This window comes from Lucilia sericata, unplaced genomic scaffold (genome assembly GCF_015586225.1).
Source record: "Lucilia sericata isolate MDLA Ls3-8-SP2 unplaced genomic scaffold, ASM1558622v1 Contig000100F_arrow, whole genome shotgun sequence".
Classification (NCBI taxonomy): Eukaryota; Metazoa; Arthropoda; class Insecta; order Diptera; family Calliphoridae; genus Lucilia; species Lucilia sericata.
The window spans coordinates 17906-36461 of record NW_023994132.1 but is presented as its reverse complement, the minus strand read 5'-3'; the positions used below and the strand labels follow the sequence as shown (position 1 = coordinate 36461).

The 18556-nt window shown below is 28.5% G+C and overlaps 3 protein-coding genes across 3 annotated transcripts in view; 2 read left to right on the top strand and 1 right to left on the bottom strand.

The window, feature by feature from the left end:
* The window catches only part of LOC119599997, a 40610-nt gene that overhangs the window by 8591 nt on the left and 13463 nt on the right, over window positions 1-18556 (bottom strand). Inside the window, exon 2 of the mRNA XM_037949990.1 lies at window positions 16015-16103. Within this exon, the coding sequence (XP_037805918.1) occupies window positions 16015-16017 (3 nt within the window). The 5' untranslated portion in view covers window positions 16018-16103. The remainder of the gene's footprint in view (window positions 1-16014; window positions 16104-18556) is intronic.
* LOC119599995 (cytochrome P450 6d1) lies at window positions 4500-6768 on the top strand. Its single transcript, XM_037949988.1, has 5 exons — window positions 4500-5120; window positions 5182-5337; window positions 5398-5843; window positions 5899-6147; window positions 6212-6768. The coding sequence occupies exons 1-5, from the start codon at window positions 4591-4593 to the stop codon at window positions 6373-6375; spliced, it is 1545 nt and encodes a 514-aa protein (XP_037805916.1). The 5' UTR covers window positions 4500-4590; the 3' UTR covers window positions 6376-6768.
* Window positions 8840-11370, top strand: LOC119599996 (probable cytochrome P450 310a1). The gene is made up of 5 exons (XM_037949989.1): window positions 8840-9499; window positions 9722-9844; window positions 10222-10655; window positions 10724-10972; window positions 11035-11370. The coding sequence occupies exons 1-5, from the start codon at window positions 9012-9014 to the stop codon at window positions 11211-11213; spliced, it is 1473 nt and encodes a 490-aa protein (XP_037805917.1). The 5' UTR covers window positions 8840-9011; the 3' UTR covers window positions 11214-11370.

Below are 18556 nucleotides of genomic sequence, written 5' to 3'. Positions count from 1 at the left end.
TTTTTTTCATGTTCTTGTTGCGACACTTTTTGTTCTACTTTTTTCTTACAAAAGATTTTGCCTTTTTTCACAGTTGAACAGCATCCTGACACGAGACATCTTCTATACGATGAGGAAAAGTAACAAATTTGTTATTGTTAGTGTAGCAGTTACTGTTGTTGACTATTTTGTAAAATCATTGACAACAACCCTACTGAGCAGGAAAAGGGGGGGGGAGGAGAATGTAGAAGAATAAATGAATCTTATCGCCTACTTTTTTATGCTGACAATATGAAGTGAATTGTTGTCAAAGTAGTAAAAATGGTGAAGAGGGAAAGAAGATGATGGCACAAATGTTGACAGTTAAATACAATGTTGAGTTTATTTTTGTTCATTACTTCTTTCTCAGATTTTTTTTCTGTTTTTTGTTCTTATGTCCTTTATCAATATGAAAATATTGAAATATTGATATTTATATATTTATACATGTTGTTTTTGTTGTTGTTGTTATAAACATTTATCGATATAACTGTCGTTATGGGTTTCCTTAAGGAAATATCTTCTAAAATATACATATTATTATATTATTTCCATTAGGGAATAGTTACATAAATACATATTTACATTACGTCACCTGAAATGGAAATTGACTTTTCTAACATTTTATACGTTTTATAAAATAAGCAAAAACAATAAAGTCAACAAAAATTTTACGAATCTCCAAACTTTAAAAAATATCCCAAATAAATAACACCCAGATTTATAACATTCCATTACTTATCCCTTTGCACTTTATGTAACGATATGATGTTATTGTGAATCAAAAGAAGGAAAGGAACAAGTTGATTTTTTAAATTGACATTAATGGAGTAGAATAATCAATGAAATGGATAGATAGACACAGAAACTACAATGTTTCTAAAGCAACACTTGTTATACCCTACATCAATCTAGTGGTGAAGGTATTATGCGTTGTTATTGAAAATACTGATCCCATACCCACCTCAGGGTCACTTTTTGAGTCGAATAAGCCATTTCCGCCAGAATTTAAAAAACAAATGGTAAAATCGGCCCACTTATAGCCCCCATACAATTGTCCACTAGGAAAATCGATAGAGACTACCCAGAAATCATACATTGAAATATGGTGAAAAACGTCTTCTCTTTATTTATAATTGAGGTATTAATACTATTATGAATAAAATTCGGCAAAAATAAGTTTTATATAAAACATAAGACCACTATCAAATTTTATGAGAGTTCGCTCATACATGACCTTAGTCCTCAGATAAACCTTGTTTCAGAAAACCCCTTAAATATCTGTTTAGATTCTCAAAAAAAACACACAATTTTCAGTTTAATAAATAACAAGTACTTAAAATTACTTATATGTAAAACATTTAAATAATTGTTATGAATGAAAAACATCATAATATCTAGTTAAAGTGGTTTTATATTTTCAACACCATTTTATACCCTGGGAAATTAAGTGATTAACGAAAACAAAAAAGAAAAACTACAACATCCGCTGAGACAACATAATAATTGTAAGATTTTTTTTTCCAACTTTGTAATTTAATATTAATACACATTTTTACATTTATAAAGTTTGAAACAATTATTTAAAAGGTATTCAAGGGAGACAATACAAAGGTATGTAATTATAATATTTGCAATAAATAACAAATTGCATTGAAAAGTTTACAGAAAAAAATGAAAAACAATCCCTAAATTAAATATTACAAATATTTTATAAATTTCTTTAATTGAGCTTAATGTAAATCTGGAAAAAGATATAATTTTCAATGTCAGTTAAGCAATAAATGTACAAACATAAATTTTTCTAATTATTATGTAGTAATTTGTAAACAAATTACAATAAAAATATACTGTTTTTGCAGCATTTAGAATGTAATTGAATCATTATAATTTCTGAGAAAATGCCAACTGCAACAAAAAAACAAAACAAAGCAAATCTTTGTTAAAAACTTATTTACTTTTAAAAATACTTTTTTTTCCTCTGGATTTATTTTAAAATCCAGCTATAACACATGTGAACTAAAGAATATACATTATGTATTTTTTACAAAAGGAAAAAATCACTTAGTAAATATAACGAGTACATGTTAATTATGGGAAAATGAAAAACAAATTCAACCAAGTATTTATCATTTGCAAGAATACAACTGTTACACGTACTTACTACTCTGGTAACCAACCTTCCAATAACAATTTGAAAATAAATACATTTTAAAGTGCATAATTATTAGTTTTATTCCCATTCCCAAAATATGTTTGAAAAATTCCCACACTAAATTTTCTCATTTATTTAAATATGAAAGATTAATGTACCTTGAAAATTTCAAGTTTATTTTATGGCAAATAAGTATTTTAGTTTTCAGAATTTTTTTAATTATAGTACTTAAAACAAATTAGCAATATAATTTTTGGCAGATTGATAGTTGAAATGACAGATTTGTCATACAGGGAAGAAACTGGGGATAATTTAGAATCATAATACATTTGCACCACTGTTCTATTGGATAGTAGGCCAAACACAAATTTTCAGCGCTATCGGTCCAAAACTGCCGGACTTAGAGGGGGTCAAAGTTGGACATTTTGTTCATAAATGGTATTTCTTAAATGTTTCCATTTTTATTTTATTTATTTTTTTTTTTTTTTCAAAAAATCCCCATTTTTGGTTTTTTTTTTTTTTTTGTTGCTCAAACGAAAGCTTAGACAATTTACTTTAAGGTCTTTATAGTCCCATAATGGTATACGAGTAGGATATCTATCAAAAAATATTTTTTAACTTAAGAATAAGAAGCGTGTTTACACCAATTCTAATTTTTGCATCAATAATCTGGAGTTCTTTGGATAAATAGTGTAAAATATAAGGTTTCCAACACTCTCTTTGTAAGCGAGAGTGGTAAGTAGTTCTTTAAATCCCTATTTGTATGCGAGCATGGTAAGTACTTGCTTCCAATGACTTCACCGTGTTAAAATAATGAGTTAGAATGCCAATAAGTAAGTACTGAAGAGTGGTTTTATTAGCTTTTTACTTTACCTCGGTATATCCTCCTTTCAACAGAAACTAAACTATAAATATTTTTTTATTTTAGAAAATTTTCGGTACATTTTTTATTAACATAAAATTATAAATCGTTTTTGACTGATCTTTATATGTACATACATATGTATGTATGTATCTTCGACGACACTCCCAATTATTTAAAAACATCGGTATTTTTATAGCTTTTCGTCTACATACAATTTAAAATCTTAATTATTTGACCATTGGTCATCACTTTATGCATTTTAAATAATTGTATGTATTTAATAATTAAATTTATTTGTATAATGATTAGATAAAAAGTTTTCTAGCAAAATATTTGTGTGCAATACATGCGTTAACTATTATTTAAAAATGCAAGTTTGCATGTAAACTTGAAATTAACAAATAAAAAGTTGTCTACTCATTCTCTCTCTCTCTTTTGGAGATTCCAAGAGAGTAAAACAAAACAGACCTGATAAATTTAATAACAAAGAATATAAAGAAATTGGGGCTTGTCAGTTGGTACGTAAAGGAGTTGTCACTCGGTACCTAACTCTAAGTATGTATTGGTAGAATTTTGTATTAGTATTGGAGCTCCAACCACTTTCACCACACTTTCCAACATACATACTTGCATAAATCGTACATAAAATTTTAGGAAAAATAAATAACATTTAAATTTCTACATTCGCAGATTTTTTAATTTATTTTGCCCACATCTAATCAGTAAACATTTAAAAATATGTTTTTCGGACTTAAAATCTCTTTTTTTGCAAAAAAATAAGTTTATTTTAAATAATTTTTTCATTTTCAATACCAAAATATACAACTTTGTTTTGTCAATTTAATTTCAACACACAAAAATTAATTGTCAAAAAATTAAAAAAATATTTTTTTAGTTTGTGAAAAATAAAAATATTTCGGATTGTTAAATGCGATAAAATTGTGTAAAATCTTGATAAATTAATCATTTGATTAGAATTAATTGAGAATTTTACGAAAAAATTTAAGTCTAGGTAGAACATGAAATACACTTCATGGCTTTTCAAAATTTAATTTATATTCTGATTCTGTGTGAGAGAAAAGATCGCTTAAATGATAACAGTTTTCGAAAGTTAACTTAATTATACAATAATTTTGAAAGAATTTAAATCTCGAAAAATAATGGAAAATTTAATGCAAAAAATAAAAAATAATAGTTTTTATTATAAAACGTCATTGTTTCATTTCAAATAATTTATCAATCGCTATCAAAACGCCAATGTAGGCCATTGCGATTATATATTTTAAAACTATTAAGAACCGATTTTAAACATTTTTTCTGTTATCACTTTACAATTGTTATTAGACAACAATATAGGGTGCAATATTATTTAAACAAAGTATTAATCTATTCAACAACAATTCTCAACGCGATAACGAATTCATACTCTTAGTTTTAATTAATAGTCAGAGACTGATATACGCGATCAGTTTATTTCCAGCCTTACTAACAATTAGACGCTCTTAATTCATCAAAAAATTTATACAAAAAATATTTGTAGATCACAATAAAAATGTTATTATTTTTATTGTTAATTATACTAACAAGTGTTTTATATTTCTTGATAAGACATCACTTTTCTTTGTGGCAACGTTTGGGCATTGAATATGATGAACCCATAATACCCTATGGTTGCTTACTCAAAGTTAAGCGTAAGGAAAGATCATTTGGTTTGGTATTGGCTGATCTCTATGAAAAATATACCAAGAAATTTGTGGGCATTTATATGTTTGTAAAACCAGCCATTCTACTGAGAGATGCTGCGTTGGTGCGTCAAATAATGACAACAGATTTTGCCAGTTTCCATGATCGTGGTGTTTATGTCGATGAGAAAAATGATCCAATGTCAGCGAATTTATTCACACTTAAAGGACAAACCTGGCGTTCTTTGAGAGCCAAATTAACACCTTCATTTACTTCGGGAAAACTTAAGGGTATGTTTGATACGGTCGATGATGTGGCCGATAAATTAGTGCAGCATTTGAAGGGTCAGTTGGTTGATGGTAAAGCACACACATTGGAAATGAAAAGTTTAAATACTACGTAAGTTTCTATCAAATAACGCAATTTCAATTTATTGTTCATCTTTTACTTTTTTTGATAGATACGCCATTGATATTATTGGTTCTGTTATATTTGGTCTAGACATAGACAGTTTTACCAACCCTAAAAATGAGTTTAGACAAATAAGTGATAGGCTCTTCGCTTCATCTGGAGTGTTATTAAATATACGTAACGTAATGAGTTTTGTCTGTCCACCGTAAGTTTAAAGCCCAAAACTAAAAAAAGTTGGTCATATATGTATATAAACCCTTTTTAGAATAGCACGCTTTTTATCTGCCCTCGGTGTCAGAGATGATATAATATATAGTTTAAGAGATATTGTTAAGAGAACCATAGAGTTCCGTGAAAAACATGGAGTGGTAAGAAAAGATTTGCTACAACTATTGATACAACTGCGTAATACGGGTAAAATTAGCGATGATAATGATGGTTTATGGCAAGTTGAAACGGCAGCAGAAAATCTAAAATCCATGTCGATTGAAATGATTGCTGCACAATCGTTCCTGTTCTATATAGCGGGTTCCGAGACCACGGCAGCAACAACATCATTTACCATTTACGAGTTTGCCATGAATCCAGTGATATTTAAAAAAGCTCAAACCGAAATAGATGAATGTTATAAGAAGCATGGTCTGAAGCCAGAGGATAAGCTAACATATGAAGCTATACAAGATATGAAATATTTGGATTTGTGTGTTATGGGTAATTTTCTAAAAAATATCATGAACAATTTACTATGACTTATGATCCTTTACAGAAACCACTCGTAAATACCCTGGTCTACCATTTTTGAATCGAGAATGCACTCAGGATTTTACAGTGCCCGGCACAAATTTCACCATTAAAAAAGGTACCGGCATTATTATTTCACTTTTGGGTATACATCGCGATGCTGAATATTTTCCCAATCCTATTGACTATAAGCCAGAACGCTTTTCTGAGGATGTAATGGATTACAATCCTGTAGCTTTTATGCCATTTGGGGAAGGTCCACGTCATTGTATAGGTAATTTAAGTTAATGATTTTATATTATTTTATATATTAATTTTTGGTATTCTTTATGTTTTAGCTCAGCGTATGGGTATTATAAATGTGAAGGTGGCTTTAGCTAAAATATTAGCTAATTTCAATATCGAACCTATGAAACGTAAAGAAGTGGAATATAAATTTCATACATCACCAGTATTAGTACCAGTTGATGGGTTGAAAGTTGCACTATCAAAGAGATGGTAATAGGAGTTTGTACAGTTCTAGATATAAAGGCAGAGGAGTCACCCTAAATCAATCATATATTTTTATATTAAAAAAAATCTAAATATTTATTAATTTTATATTTTATTCATTTAATTAATATTTAATAGAATAATATTTGGATTAACAATAACAGTGTTTGTTCATCTTCTCCTTGTTAATATATTGTCTGATAAAATCATATGTACTTACATTATGTTCACGAACCATTTTAATTTGTTAATTTATCGCGAGTGAATTATTTGATTTTAATTCAAATGTTTTACAATTAATAATTTTTACAGTTAAATTTTCTAAAAAATTTAAAATATTTATATGTTTTACAAAAATATATATATAATTAAATGTAAACACAAAATAACTATTTTACCAATACATTGTTTCAGTGTCAAGTTACAATTTCAAAAATTCACTAAAGACTGAACATGGATTAACAACTTAAAGTATTATGATATTTCTTTGAGTTTCACATTTCCCAAAGACGCGCTTAAGTATCAGATCAGATTTCCACAAAAAATCTCTACATAATAAGAAACAAATGAAATTATGAGTTAGTTGTCAACAGTAGCTGTTCTCACAACCACGATAATATTTTGTCATATGTAATGACAATCAGTGTTGCCATTGTGGTTAAATTTTTCCTGACCCTAGCCTTAACCTTTACTTGTTTTCTCTTTTTATAAGTGGTATTTGAAAAATTAATGTTTGGTTGATAGTGTGTCAATACGAAGTTCGTGGGTTCGACTCCCACCAGAAACTTTGCTAAAGTAGCGCACTACAGACCCTATTGTGGCCTAAGGTGTATTACATCGAATCTGAAGTAACATACATATATAATCCTTTTAAACTAGCCAATGATAATGTCGAAGTAAGTGTCAAAACAAGAATTTTTTTAAGTAAAAAAACTCAAAATAAAATTGGTCCTCTGGCAACACCATGTAATAAAGTATGCAGATACAAATACGGGTTTATGTGACAATATCAGTGTGTGAAAAAACCGGAAGGATAAATTACTCATACCACGATAAGTAGATAAATAAATAAACATACACCGACATACAGGTATAGTATTGCTGTCATTAAGATTGATTGGTATCTTTTGGATTTTTTCCATGTTTTCGTAAAAATGTGAACAGTGAAGCAACTGATAATAGTAGTGATTAAAAAACAGATGTAAACAAACATTAAAGCAAACAACTGATAATAATTTAAAAACTTAGGGACTACTGGTCAGGAATGTCTCTCTTGACCAGGCAGTCGGCATACTAAGCTTAAACATTAAATGGACTTAATAAATAACAAAATAATGCAATTTGTATTCGGTAACTGGGTAAAAAGAAAAAAAACTGAGAGAGGACAGAAATAATTATCAGTTTTTTTCTTTTATGTTTTGTATTTTGAAGTCAAGTCTTTAAAAGACGATGAAGAAGCCTAATCTTGTATTGCCAAAAAAGACGAAAACAACAAATTAAAAAATGAGAGAAAAAAATAATGATCTTTCGACAGAAAATGCTGAGAAAGAATTTATTTTTTAAGGAAAGAAGAAACAGTGTTGTTCAATGTTAATTTGTAGAAAAACGCTTAAAATTCTAAGAACGTTTTGGAACAAACTTAATCATTTTTAAAGGATCTAGAATTTTCGTGAACAAATCGTCATAAATACGAAGTTGCTTGTACATATCTCTGCTAGTAATATATTGAATTTGAAAATTAATATTGTTGAAATTATATATATGTTCATATATGTATATTTGAACTATATATAGTAGGTCGACAGATTGCACGTTGAGATGACATAGCAAATATTATAAATAAAGAGGTCTTCGTGCTGTAGCGTCTCAAATGTGGTCAAAACGGAAACTCCATGATATGACATCTAGAAAATCGGATGTGATGGATAAATTTGGTGGTCTATGTTATTATCCATAGATATTTTTACAAAGGTTGTCTAAAATTTGCTTAGGACCTTGTAAATTCTACTTTTCATAAAATTTGTCTGAAAGTCTTAACTATTTAACAGAAACAATAAAAATTCTAAGATTATATTGCAATTTATAATTCTTTTAAGAAAGTTAAGAAAAAAAGCGTTTTTTGCCAAACCAGCTTGACAACACTGAGACAAAGAAAAACATACCTTAGCTACAATTGCCTAAGGCTCTGGACAAAAATACCAAACTGTCTGACAAACAGGCAGACAGACGGACGGATGAACTGACAGACGATTATAAATATTTCTTCATTTTTTCATTATTGTTGATGTTGTTGTATTTCTTTTCTATATACCATCAGACATGGCAGCAGCAAGTGGAAGTAGATGGATGACTTGGTATATAAAATATATGTACTGATCGTACTCTTACACGTACATACATACTTAATAAATAACTGAAACTGACGGATAATATGGCAGGCGGCAACTTTCGTTTTCTGTGAAAAATGGCAAATTATATTTTTATTTCTGAAACAGTCTGTCAGTACAGCTTATAACGATCAGTTCGGAAATCGAAATAGCAACAAATTAAAATAGAAACGCGTGCTCAATACTCCCCAATGAATCGTTTACGACTTGATTGATATTAAAAAAAAAACAACAATAGAAAATCTATAAAATTTCTAAGATGTGGTTACTCATACCGATACTGATCTATGCCGTAATATTTCTCTCAGTGCGACATGTATATAACTATTGGCGTCGAAAGGGGTTTCCCCATGAGAAATCCGATTTGTCTTGGCCGTTTCTCAAACAAATTTACAAACGTGAGTTTCATTGTGTCGATGCCATCAGTGAGGCCTACCGTGCCGGTAAGGAGCGATTTGTGGGCATATATTTTCTGTTTCACCCCACTTTGCTTATAAGAGATCTTTCATTGGCCCGTGAGCTTTTGGAGAATTCATCGGGCCATTTTAATGATTCTAAATGGGATTATGTACGTGGTTATCGTAAGTATAATCTAATGGACAAAATATCACCCATATTTTCTGCGGCTCGTTTAGAGGCCATGTTATCTAATATTGAGAAGGTCGGGGATTATGCATTGAACTATATGGATGTTGTTGCGGATTGTAATCCATCGGATGGTATTGATATGCAAGAAATTATGAGAATGTAAGTTTGCATAGTGACATACATACTTTAGTTAGTTTAAATGCTTATATCTTAAAAAAAAATTATTAATAAATTTAAATTAACATTTAAGCTGATAAGAAACTGTATTTTTATGTGCTTATGTGTGGGTTTTCTTAAATCTGTTTTAAAATTAATTTATATTATGCATTAATTGAATTAATTTTGTTTTTTAATACATTTTATTTTATTTTTTTATTTTAGTTATTCTGTGAGTATTATCGCCAATTTAATCTATGGCTCAGAGATTGATCTTTTCAAACAAACAGATTCAATATTTCAACAATATTTAAATTATTCCATACGTCAATCAGCTGTTAATTCATAGTAAGTATTTTATTTTATTTAATTTTTTTGTCTTATTAATTGTGCAACAAGTTGTATGTGTAATATATTGTTAAATCCAGATAAGAACTAATCGCGTATCAATGTTTGTAATAATAATGACTTTGCAAAAAAAAATGTTATTGTAAAATGTAAATTAATAACATTTAATTTGCTCATTTTAAATTAAATTCCTAACTGTATTTGATTATTCAAAATTAAAGTAAAAGAGTTTAAGATTTCACTATGTTTAACATGTGAATTATTATTGAATTATGTTTTAAATTAAAATTTTATTTCAAGAATCTGCTGATCATTGATAATGAGAATATTTTTATCAGCATTATAAAGCATTTTAATTTTTTTTAATATTCGTTTAGCACCTACAATCGCATTCCGAAAAATACCTCCCTTACCTATCGCCTACGAGACGTCGTACGTGAAAACGTAGAACGACGTGAAGAGGGCGGTACGATACGCAAAGATATTTTACAAGTTCTAGTTAAATTTCGTAATGGCAATGATATTGAACAAAAAGAAAAACTCAGCTGGCACATTGAGAATCTATTTGAAAGGGAAAAACTCTTATCAATTAAAAAATTTACACAAATTACCGAACATCTGCTGGAGAATGGTATGAATACAATGGCCTCAACGGGTGTATTTGCATTGTATGAGATTTTGCAACAACCAGAACTCAAACATAAAATAATAGATGAATTACGTACTCACATACAACTGAATAATGACAAGAAACCACAAATAACATATGAAAATTTAAAACAATTGAAACTAATGGATTTATGTTTACAAGGTAAGAGATTTAATGGCTTAAAAAATTCACAATATCATAACTAAAATCTTTTCAAAATTATTTAACAGAAACTGTACGTAAATATCCCAGTGTAGCATATATTGAACGTATTTGCCGCAAGGATTTTCAATTGCCCGCAAGTAAACACACACTCAGTGAGGGCAAATCATTTATTATACCTTTATTGGCCATACAAAGAGATGAGAAATACTTTGAGGATCCTTTAAGCTTTAAACCACAGCGTTTCTTACAGGACAGTAATGGCAATAAGGGACAATGCTTGCTTAGTTTTGGTTTGGGAGCTAAAACCTGTATAGGTAGGTGGTAATTTCTTTGGATTGGTCAATATTTCTGAAAATAATTTATTTCTTATTTTTAGCTCAACATTTTGTTAACCTGGTGGTTAAATGTATATTGGTCAAGCTGTTCTTTAATTTCCATATGGAAACGATTCCGTCGGAGAATTTTGAAATCTGTTATAATAAAACACCTTTCATACAATCAAAAGAGGGTTTTAGAGTTAAATTAAGATCCACGAAAATAAAATTTGATTTATAGATTTAATAAATTGATACACTTTCAATTTCTTTAAGGTTTTTGGCTTATTACCGATCGAATAAGCATATAAGCAAACAATAAGACGAAAGTTATTAAAATATAATTTTTTAAACAAAAAATCGTCCATAAATTTAGTTTCATATTGAGAGACCTATAATTAATTTTATTGAATTTACTATGTATTTTGTTTAATTAAAATAACTTCCAAAATGTTCTGTCTATTAAAACGATATTGTATGCATATTTTAGCAGCTTCATTTGTTAGAACAATAATAGAAAAGAAAACAATCTCAGAAATAATTACATACATATACTACATGTATATGTATGTACGTACGTACATACGTATACAGTGGTAGACACAAAGTAGTCTTACGATAACAGATCTTAAATTTAATCCTTTGGTCCACTATTACATACAAGTGTGTTTGTTCTGCTTTTACTTGCAGATGACTAGTTGAGATACATGTCTGAAACTTTGAGATCTAACACTAAAGACGGTTTTTGTCAATGTGGATCCAGTTTTATAATTATAGAGATCGAAATCTCATATTTGTATACAGTTTTGATGATGCACTCTAATCTTAGACTTTAGTTTTGAAACTTTTTACCATAACTGTAAAATATGCAAATATTTTGTTTATATTAAGTTGAATATGTAGAAATACAATCATGCATAATATTGACATAAATTTTATACGATACACTCATGTGTGTGTGAATACCACCATCACCAAATATCGCATCGCATCACATCTGTATCTGTTTTTTACATGATTATCTAAATAAAATTTATGAAAACACAATTGTTGCCAAAATTAATGAGCTACAAGTAAATTTATGTTCTGCTAGATTCAAATGAAATGTAAATTCTTGCCACACAAAAAGAAAAAACACACACACACAATGCCACAGATATATTCACTTATAATTTATGTACTTAAGTAAAACTTGGCTTGAAAATATTTAGAACAATAGTGAAGTGAGAGTTATGAATTTGAAGAATTCTTAATAAATTATGTTCAGTTTGTTATGATAAATTTTCATTCATATATGGACTTAAATTACACCTTAAATCGTTATTATTATTATTATTTTTAATTACATGATATAATATACTTTTTCACAACTACTGCATACCGCCAACATTATACAGAAGAACTTGGCCATTTAACCCAGCAAAAACTTACACAATAGCTTTTAAAATTATTATTTTAACACGGGGATGACATTGAGGTAAGTACTTAACATGCTCGCTTACAACGAAGTTAAGTAAGTAGTTTGTTTTTCAAAAAAATATATTTTTATTCGTTTTTGTTAAAAACAAAGTAAAAAGTAAGTACTTATTTAATGTATTATTTGTAAGTACATTACCTTTCTATGTAATGCACGCGTATGTAGTAGTCAGTGATAAGTAAGTTATTGCTGGGAATATCTTCATAAATTTTAAATAATTGTAAATACAATATAACTTTTATTATGTTTACATATTATACAAAAAATAGTAACTGGTCTCATTAAACTGCCATTTTCAAAATGTCCTTAATTGTCCTTTAGTAACCGTTGACCCTTAAAATTGCGTATGTATATACCACACTCATAATTGGTATTTTCTCCTTATGTATTGGGTTCACCATTAATATTGACCCCAAAAAAATTTCACATTTTCCTAGGTAAATTTATAATTACGCATAAATTGCAATAAATCTGCATGTGTTTAAGTAATTAATTAAAAAATCATTAATTATCAACAAACAAATATGATTAACGGATTTAAAGCCACACATAGTTTTTTTAATGTAAATTCATGCATTTTGAGGGCAGGATTTTCTATATCTGTATATCCCTGCAGTATGGGATGTCACACCGGAAATAGTGATTTTTCCAGTCACAGGATTAGTTATATGATTACTTATTTTAATATAGGCTTTTTTAGGAGAAAATCAGTACATTCGTAACATATGACCCCTTGCATAGATATAGTGGGAATACATTGTCTCTTTGTCGAACTGTTGGGATGTATTGAAACAGCAAATATGTATGTATGACCATGCGGTATGAGTTTATTGGGTCAACTAAAATAATGACATTATAGGAATAATTTGAATAAATGGTTTTGTTGTTTATTTATAAAGACCACAAAAACCTACAAAAATACTGACAAAAAATTAAAATTTTTAACAACATGTATAAAATTAGGATGATTTTACAAACATAAAAATAAATTGTATGAAAAATTTTAATACTTAAATTGAAGATTTTATATAGTTCCCCACCCTATGCAAAAACCATTATTAAGTTAACAATGGTTTATAAAATCAGTTTTTATATTGAAAAAGTGTGTAGTAAACTAATGCTAACTTTAATAATCGTTTTTGCATTAGGCAGTTAGTCTATAAAATTAAATTAAAACTACGTATTTTGGAAGTGATCACTAAAAGGGAGAAATTTTCTAATAGTTTATACATATATTGCAGGATTCCTTAGAAATAATATAAAAATACAATTCGCTACCAACCTAATGTACGTGTGTATTAGGTCTACAAAAACAAATGCGTAAAGAGAATATCCTGTTTATGATGTTGTTATGGTTTCAGTTGGGTCACTGTGAGTACATAAATTTATTAGACACATATTTCTTCATACTGTCCAAAACATTTAATAATATTATAATAACTACATGTTGATTTTGGTACTAGGTACCTAAAATTTGAAATATGTATAATAAATTATATAGTTAGGAGTTTACAAAGTCACTGGATCTCTTCCCCATCGCTATTGAAGACCTTAATTATTGAGTATTCAAAACTAACCGTACCTTACACGCTTGGGGCAATTTTAAAAAGTTCAGGTAAGTGATCAGGTGACGACAGTATTTTAAATGTGTAAATCTGAAATGCAACATAAATTGTATTAATACCCTACACCACTTTAGTGGGTAATCAAACTACTGGTCGCAATTTTGATGATGAAATTTGGAACATGATCTTCTATGGTACCGGAGACGAAGCCTATTGAAAATGGTTAACATCGGCCCATTACTTCACCTAGCCCCCATACAACAGAACCCGGCGAATAGGACTTGTAAACCTCACAATTTTGATAAGATAATTCAATGAAATTTGGAACATGATCTTCTATGGTACCGGACAAGGCCTATTAAAATGGTTAATATCGGTCCATTATTTCATCTAGCCCCCATACAACTAAACCCGACGAATAGGGCTTTTAAGTTCATAATTATGTTTAATATACTCGTATCTCGACAAAAAGTTACAAAACCAAGTTCTATACTAGCCTTGATGACTCTCATGAATTTTATAATTATAGGGTCTCATTTGACCATAGCCCCTATACAAAGCCCCCTTCAAAATTTGGCTAAATGTCCACAATTTTATTCAACAATAAATGGCTTAAGTATATCTGAGGCAAGGTACAATTCAACTTAAATGCTTTATTATCACATTTTATTTTTGTAACAGGGTATTATATGGTCGGTCTCGCCCGACTATAATTTCTTACTTGTTTTTTATTGCAACACAAATTTATTTACTTTTAACATGTTTTCATTTATTTGCATTTATTTTAAACATAATACTTATGCAGATACAAATTTATTACTTTAGATATACTCATTTGTAAAAAAATACAACAATAGCAAAAAAACTAGTTTTAACACTATTTAAAACCTTTTGCAACTAAAAAAAGTTTTAATCCATAGTAAAAGCATCCTAATAAATTACTGCAGGCGGAACAAATACAGGTGAAGCCATGTAGATATAAAAGTAATTCAACTTTTAACTATTTTCTACTTATAAACACCACTTAACTCTAAAATACTACAGGATTCATTGTAATAGAAAAAATAGAAAAAACATGATATAGAGAGAGATAGCAACTAGTAACAGAGGAAGGATCCATTACTATATATTAAACAAAATTTGATTGTAAAAAATTTTTTTTCCTTTAGAATCCTTATGCCGTAAAATTCTCTTGTTTATACGACAATATGAAACTAGTCCCAAAGAATATTTGTACTGATTACGTATTCCTTCCCCAATAGTTGACCTACTTAATGATTCATACTCACATGTATGAAAAGTTGCAAAAAAAAGGTATACAAATTCGAAATTCATATTCTCTAGTTGTATTCAGATGCTAAAGTGCGAGAACCATTCTTTTTTGTATTTTGAAACTATATAAACTTTTATTGTTTTAACTAAAATTTTCCCTTAAGGCAACTTGGGTGTGAATTTTTATGTCTGTCTCTACTATGTCTGTCGGTATGTTTAAATAAGCTTTTTTCCGACTGGATACTGATACAGTAAAATATATGTATATGAGTTTGTCTTTTGTATAATTGTAATGGATATTGTTGTTGTTGTTTGAAACTTTCCAAAGTGTAGAGACCCAGGATGTTATGAATTTATGTATTTTGAATAGTAAATTAAGTAGGAAAGAGTACACACAGACAGACACGCACAAATACAAATATTAAAACTTACTTTACACTTTGAAAAAAGTGTTACAATTTTTGGTCAAAAGGATTAAAAAACAAGCATACAAGTTTCTACAGAACTAAAAAGGAGTATTTTCTTAAATTTAAACAAAATTTATAAAGATATTTTCTCTTTAGAACAACTTTATAAACAGTTTAATTCCTTTAATTTTCTGCTCTTTACTGATAAAAGTTTTTTGGCAAAAGTGTTAATTTTGTTGAATGTTTTTCTTATAACTAGCATATTAATTATTAAATAAACAACAGATGAAAAGTTTCATAATATTATTACAAAACACTTACCATTTTGCTACCGTTTAAATGTAAAAGTTTCTGGTTCGTTTTTCTTTTGAAAACAATATTCAACCGCAAATAAGGTTTAAGTCAAAAATCTGGAAAATAAAAGAAGAAAATATTAAACAAAAGATTGTTAACAAAATGAGAAAAATTTTTGAACAAAAGGTGTTAAATGGAATGGTTTTAGAGAATCGTTTCTGTTTTTATTATAAAACAGACTTTTAACATGAAAATCCATAAATTTAATTAAATATTTTAAAGCTTATTTTTAACAATTATTTTCCTTACAAGTTAAAATATTAAAATATTTTTAAGCAGATGGCAAATTTCTATATTTAAGGTGAAACCTACTTTCCAAAAATTTCACTTTTTTACGGCCCCTAAATATGGATCATAAATAACTACTTCGCCTTTTTAATCGGATTGAGAAAATATACAGATCTAATAGGTGAGAGGTTAAAAATATCGTTTGGAAAACTTCGTTCTATAAAACGATAATAGTTTCAAAGAATTTCAATTTTCTTGTATGACAAATATCTTTGTTTGCCTGAGACGAGATTGGATCTGCATTTGATAAAAAGACTCCATCCGCGAACTACACTTTTTCGGTACGTGGTCAAAGAGAGGTCGTTTACATTTGTTTCATGTTCCACTTAGGTTTTAAAATCTTAGAAAACTTAAAAGTTAAAAATTGTTTAATATTGTTATACCCTACACCACTTTAGTGTGTAGTAATAATATTGGTCCTATACCTACCTTGCCCGTCAGTCTGTCTGTCCGTCCATGTTAACCTTGATGAAAATTGGTTCATGATCTTCTATTGTCCCAGGGACGAAGCCTATTGAAAATGCTTAAGATCCGTCAAAATTCAAGTCAAATGTCCACAATTTTATTCAACAATAAATGGCTTAAGTATATCTGAGGCAAGGTACAATTCAACTTAAATGCTTTATTATGAAAACTAAATCACATTTTATTTTTCTAACAGGTGTAGGGTATTATATGGTCGGCCTCGCCCGACTATAATTTCTTACTTGTTTTTAAAATCGTTTTGCTTCATCATCATATGTTGACCCACATGAATTGCATTTTCAAAAACAAACCAAAGAGAAAAATCATCAAACTATTAATTTTTTTACAAAATATGTATTGTTTTAAAGTTTGTTTTTTGTTTATTTATTTCCTAAACATTTTGTTTTATTTATCATGACTTTAAAAACATTTTAAAGTTCTTTTGTTTCATTTTATTGGTAAAAAAATACAGGGTGTATTCAACATTAATGGATAAATTTTGGCAATTTATAACTGGTTCCACATATAAGTTGTTCTTTCAGGGTATAAATTTGTTTTTTATGATTAAGATTAAAGACTAACAAAATTAAGATTCAACTACACTAATAAAACTTAAACTGTTTTAAGCTCCTTGCAGACTAACACACATAAATATAGTTTACGTTAGTATTGAGTTTGCCCATGACTGCTATACTATAGACTCATCTCCAGATCCCGCAAATAACCAATAATAACTTCAACATTTGCAACACCCTCTCCACTTTTGTTTATGTTTTGTTATTGTGAAAAAAATACATTGTATGCACTTTTTGTTTTTGGTGTGCATCCATGACACAATTTTGTAAAAAAAATACAAAAATACCAGAAAAAAAGCATAAAGCTCTATGCAACATTTGTTGTGCTGTACCAAGAATCTAAACAATATAAAGTGAAAATTTCAAGCAGCTGCAATGGTATCTGCTGTTTTCGATTGGCGCGCATTATACGACACAACTGTCATAAACAAATTCTGTTAAACATTTTTTTGAAATTGTTATAGCTTCTTTGTGGGTGAAGATTGGTTTGATAGTTAATTTTAAACCAAAAAAACAAAATTAAATGTTCTCTGTTTATAAACAAATCAATGTGTTTATATTACAGAAAATCAAAATAATCATTAAAAAGTCTTAAAATGTTGATCAGCCCAATAGTCATTAAACATTAAGCAATCTTAGACACTAGTCCATTAATATTTGGCTCATTTCTTTCTTCATTGCGGTAAAATTTATTAACTGTTTGTTTATACATATTGTTTGATTTTGGCGGTTAACACCACCCATGTGGAGTTTAAGTTTAAATACTTTTTATTTGCTTTTTAGATATGTTTCATTTTTTGTCCATTTGTTTTATATTTTACTGTAAATGCTTTCATAAATCATCTTTAATGTAGTTTTATTTGCATAACATCACATTTAATTTGATTTATAATTCAATAATGTGTTTATTAACTGCCAAACTGTAAACAACAATTTGGTTGAAGAAAAAGTTATTAATAATTTTGCAATTTATTTAGTAGAAAATATTTGTTTATTATTTATTTATTTATATTTCACATTAGACAGCCATGCCACCAAAGAAACAAAGCGGGTTCCTGTTAAGAGCCGTATTGCTTCAGAAGTTTGGAAATGATAAAAGCTTTAATATGAATTTGCTTTAACGTTTTTAATAAAATATTTTCAAGACCTTTAAAAACTAATATTTTCATAATATCTCATTA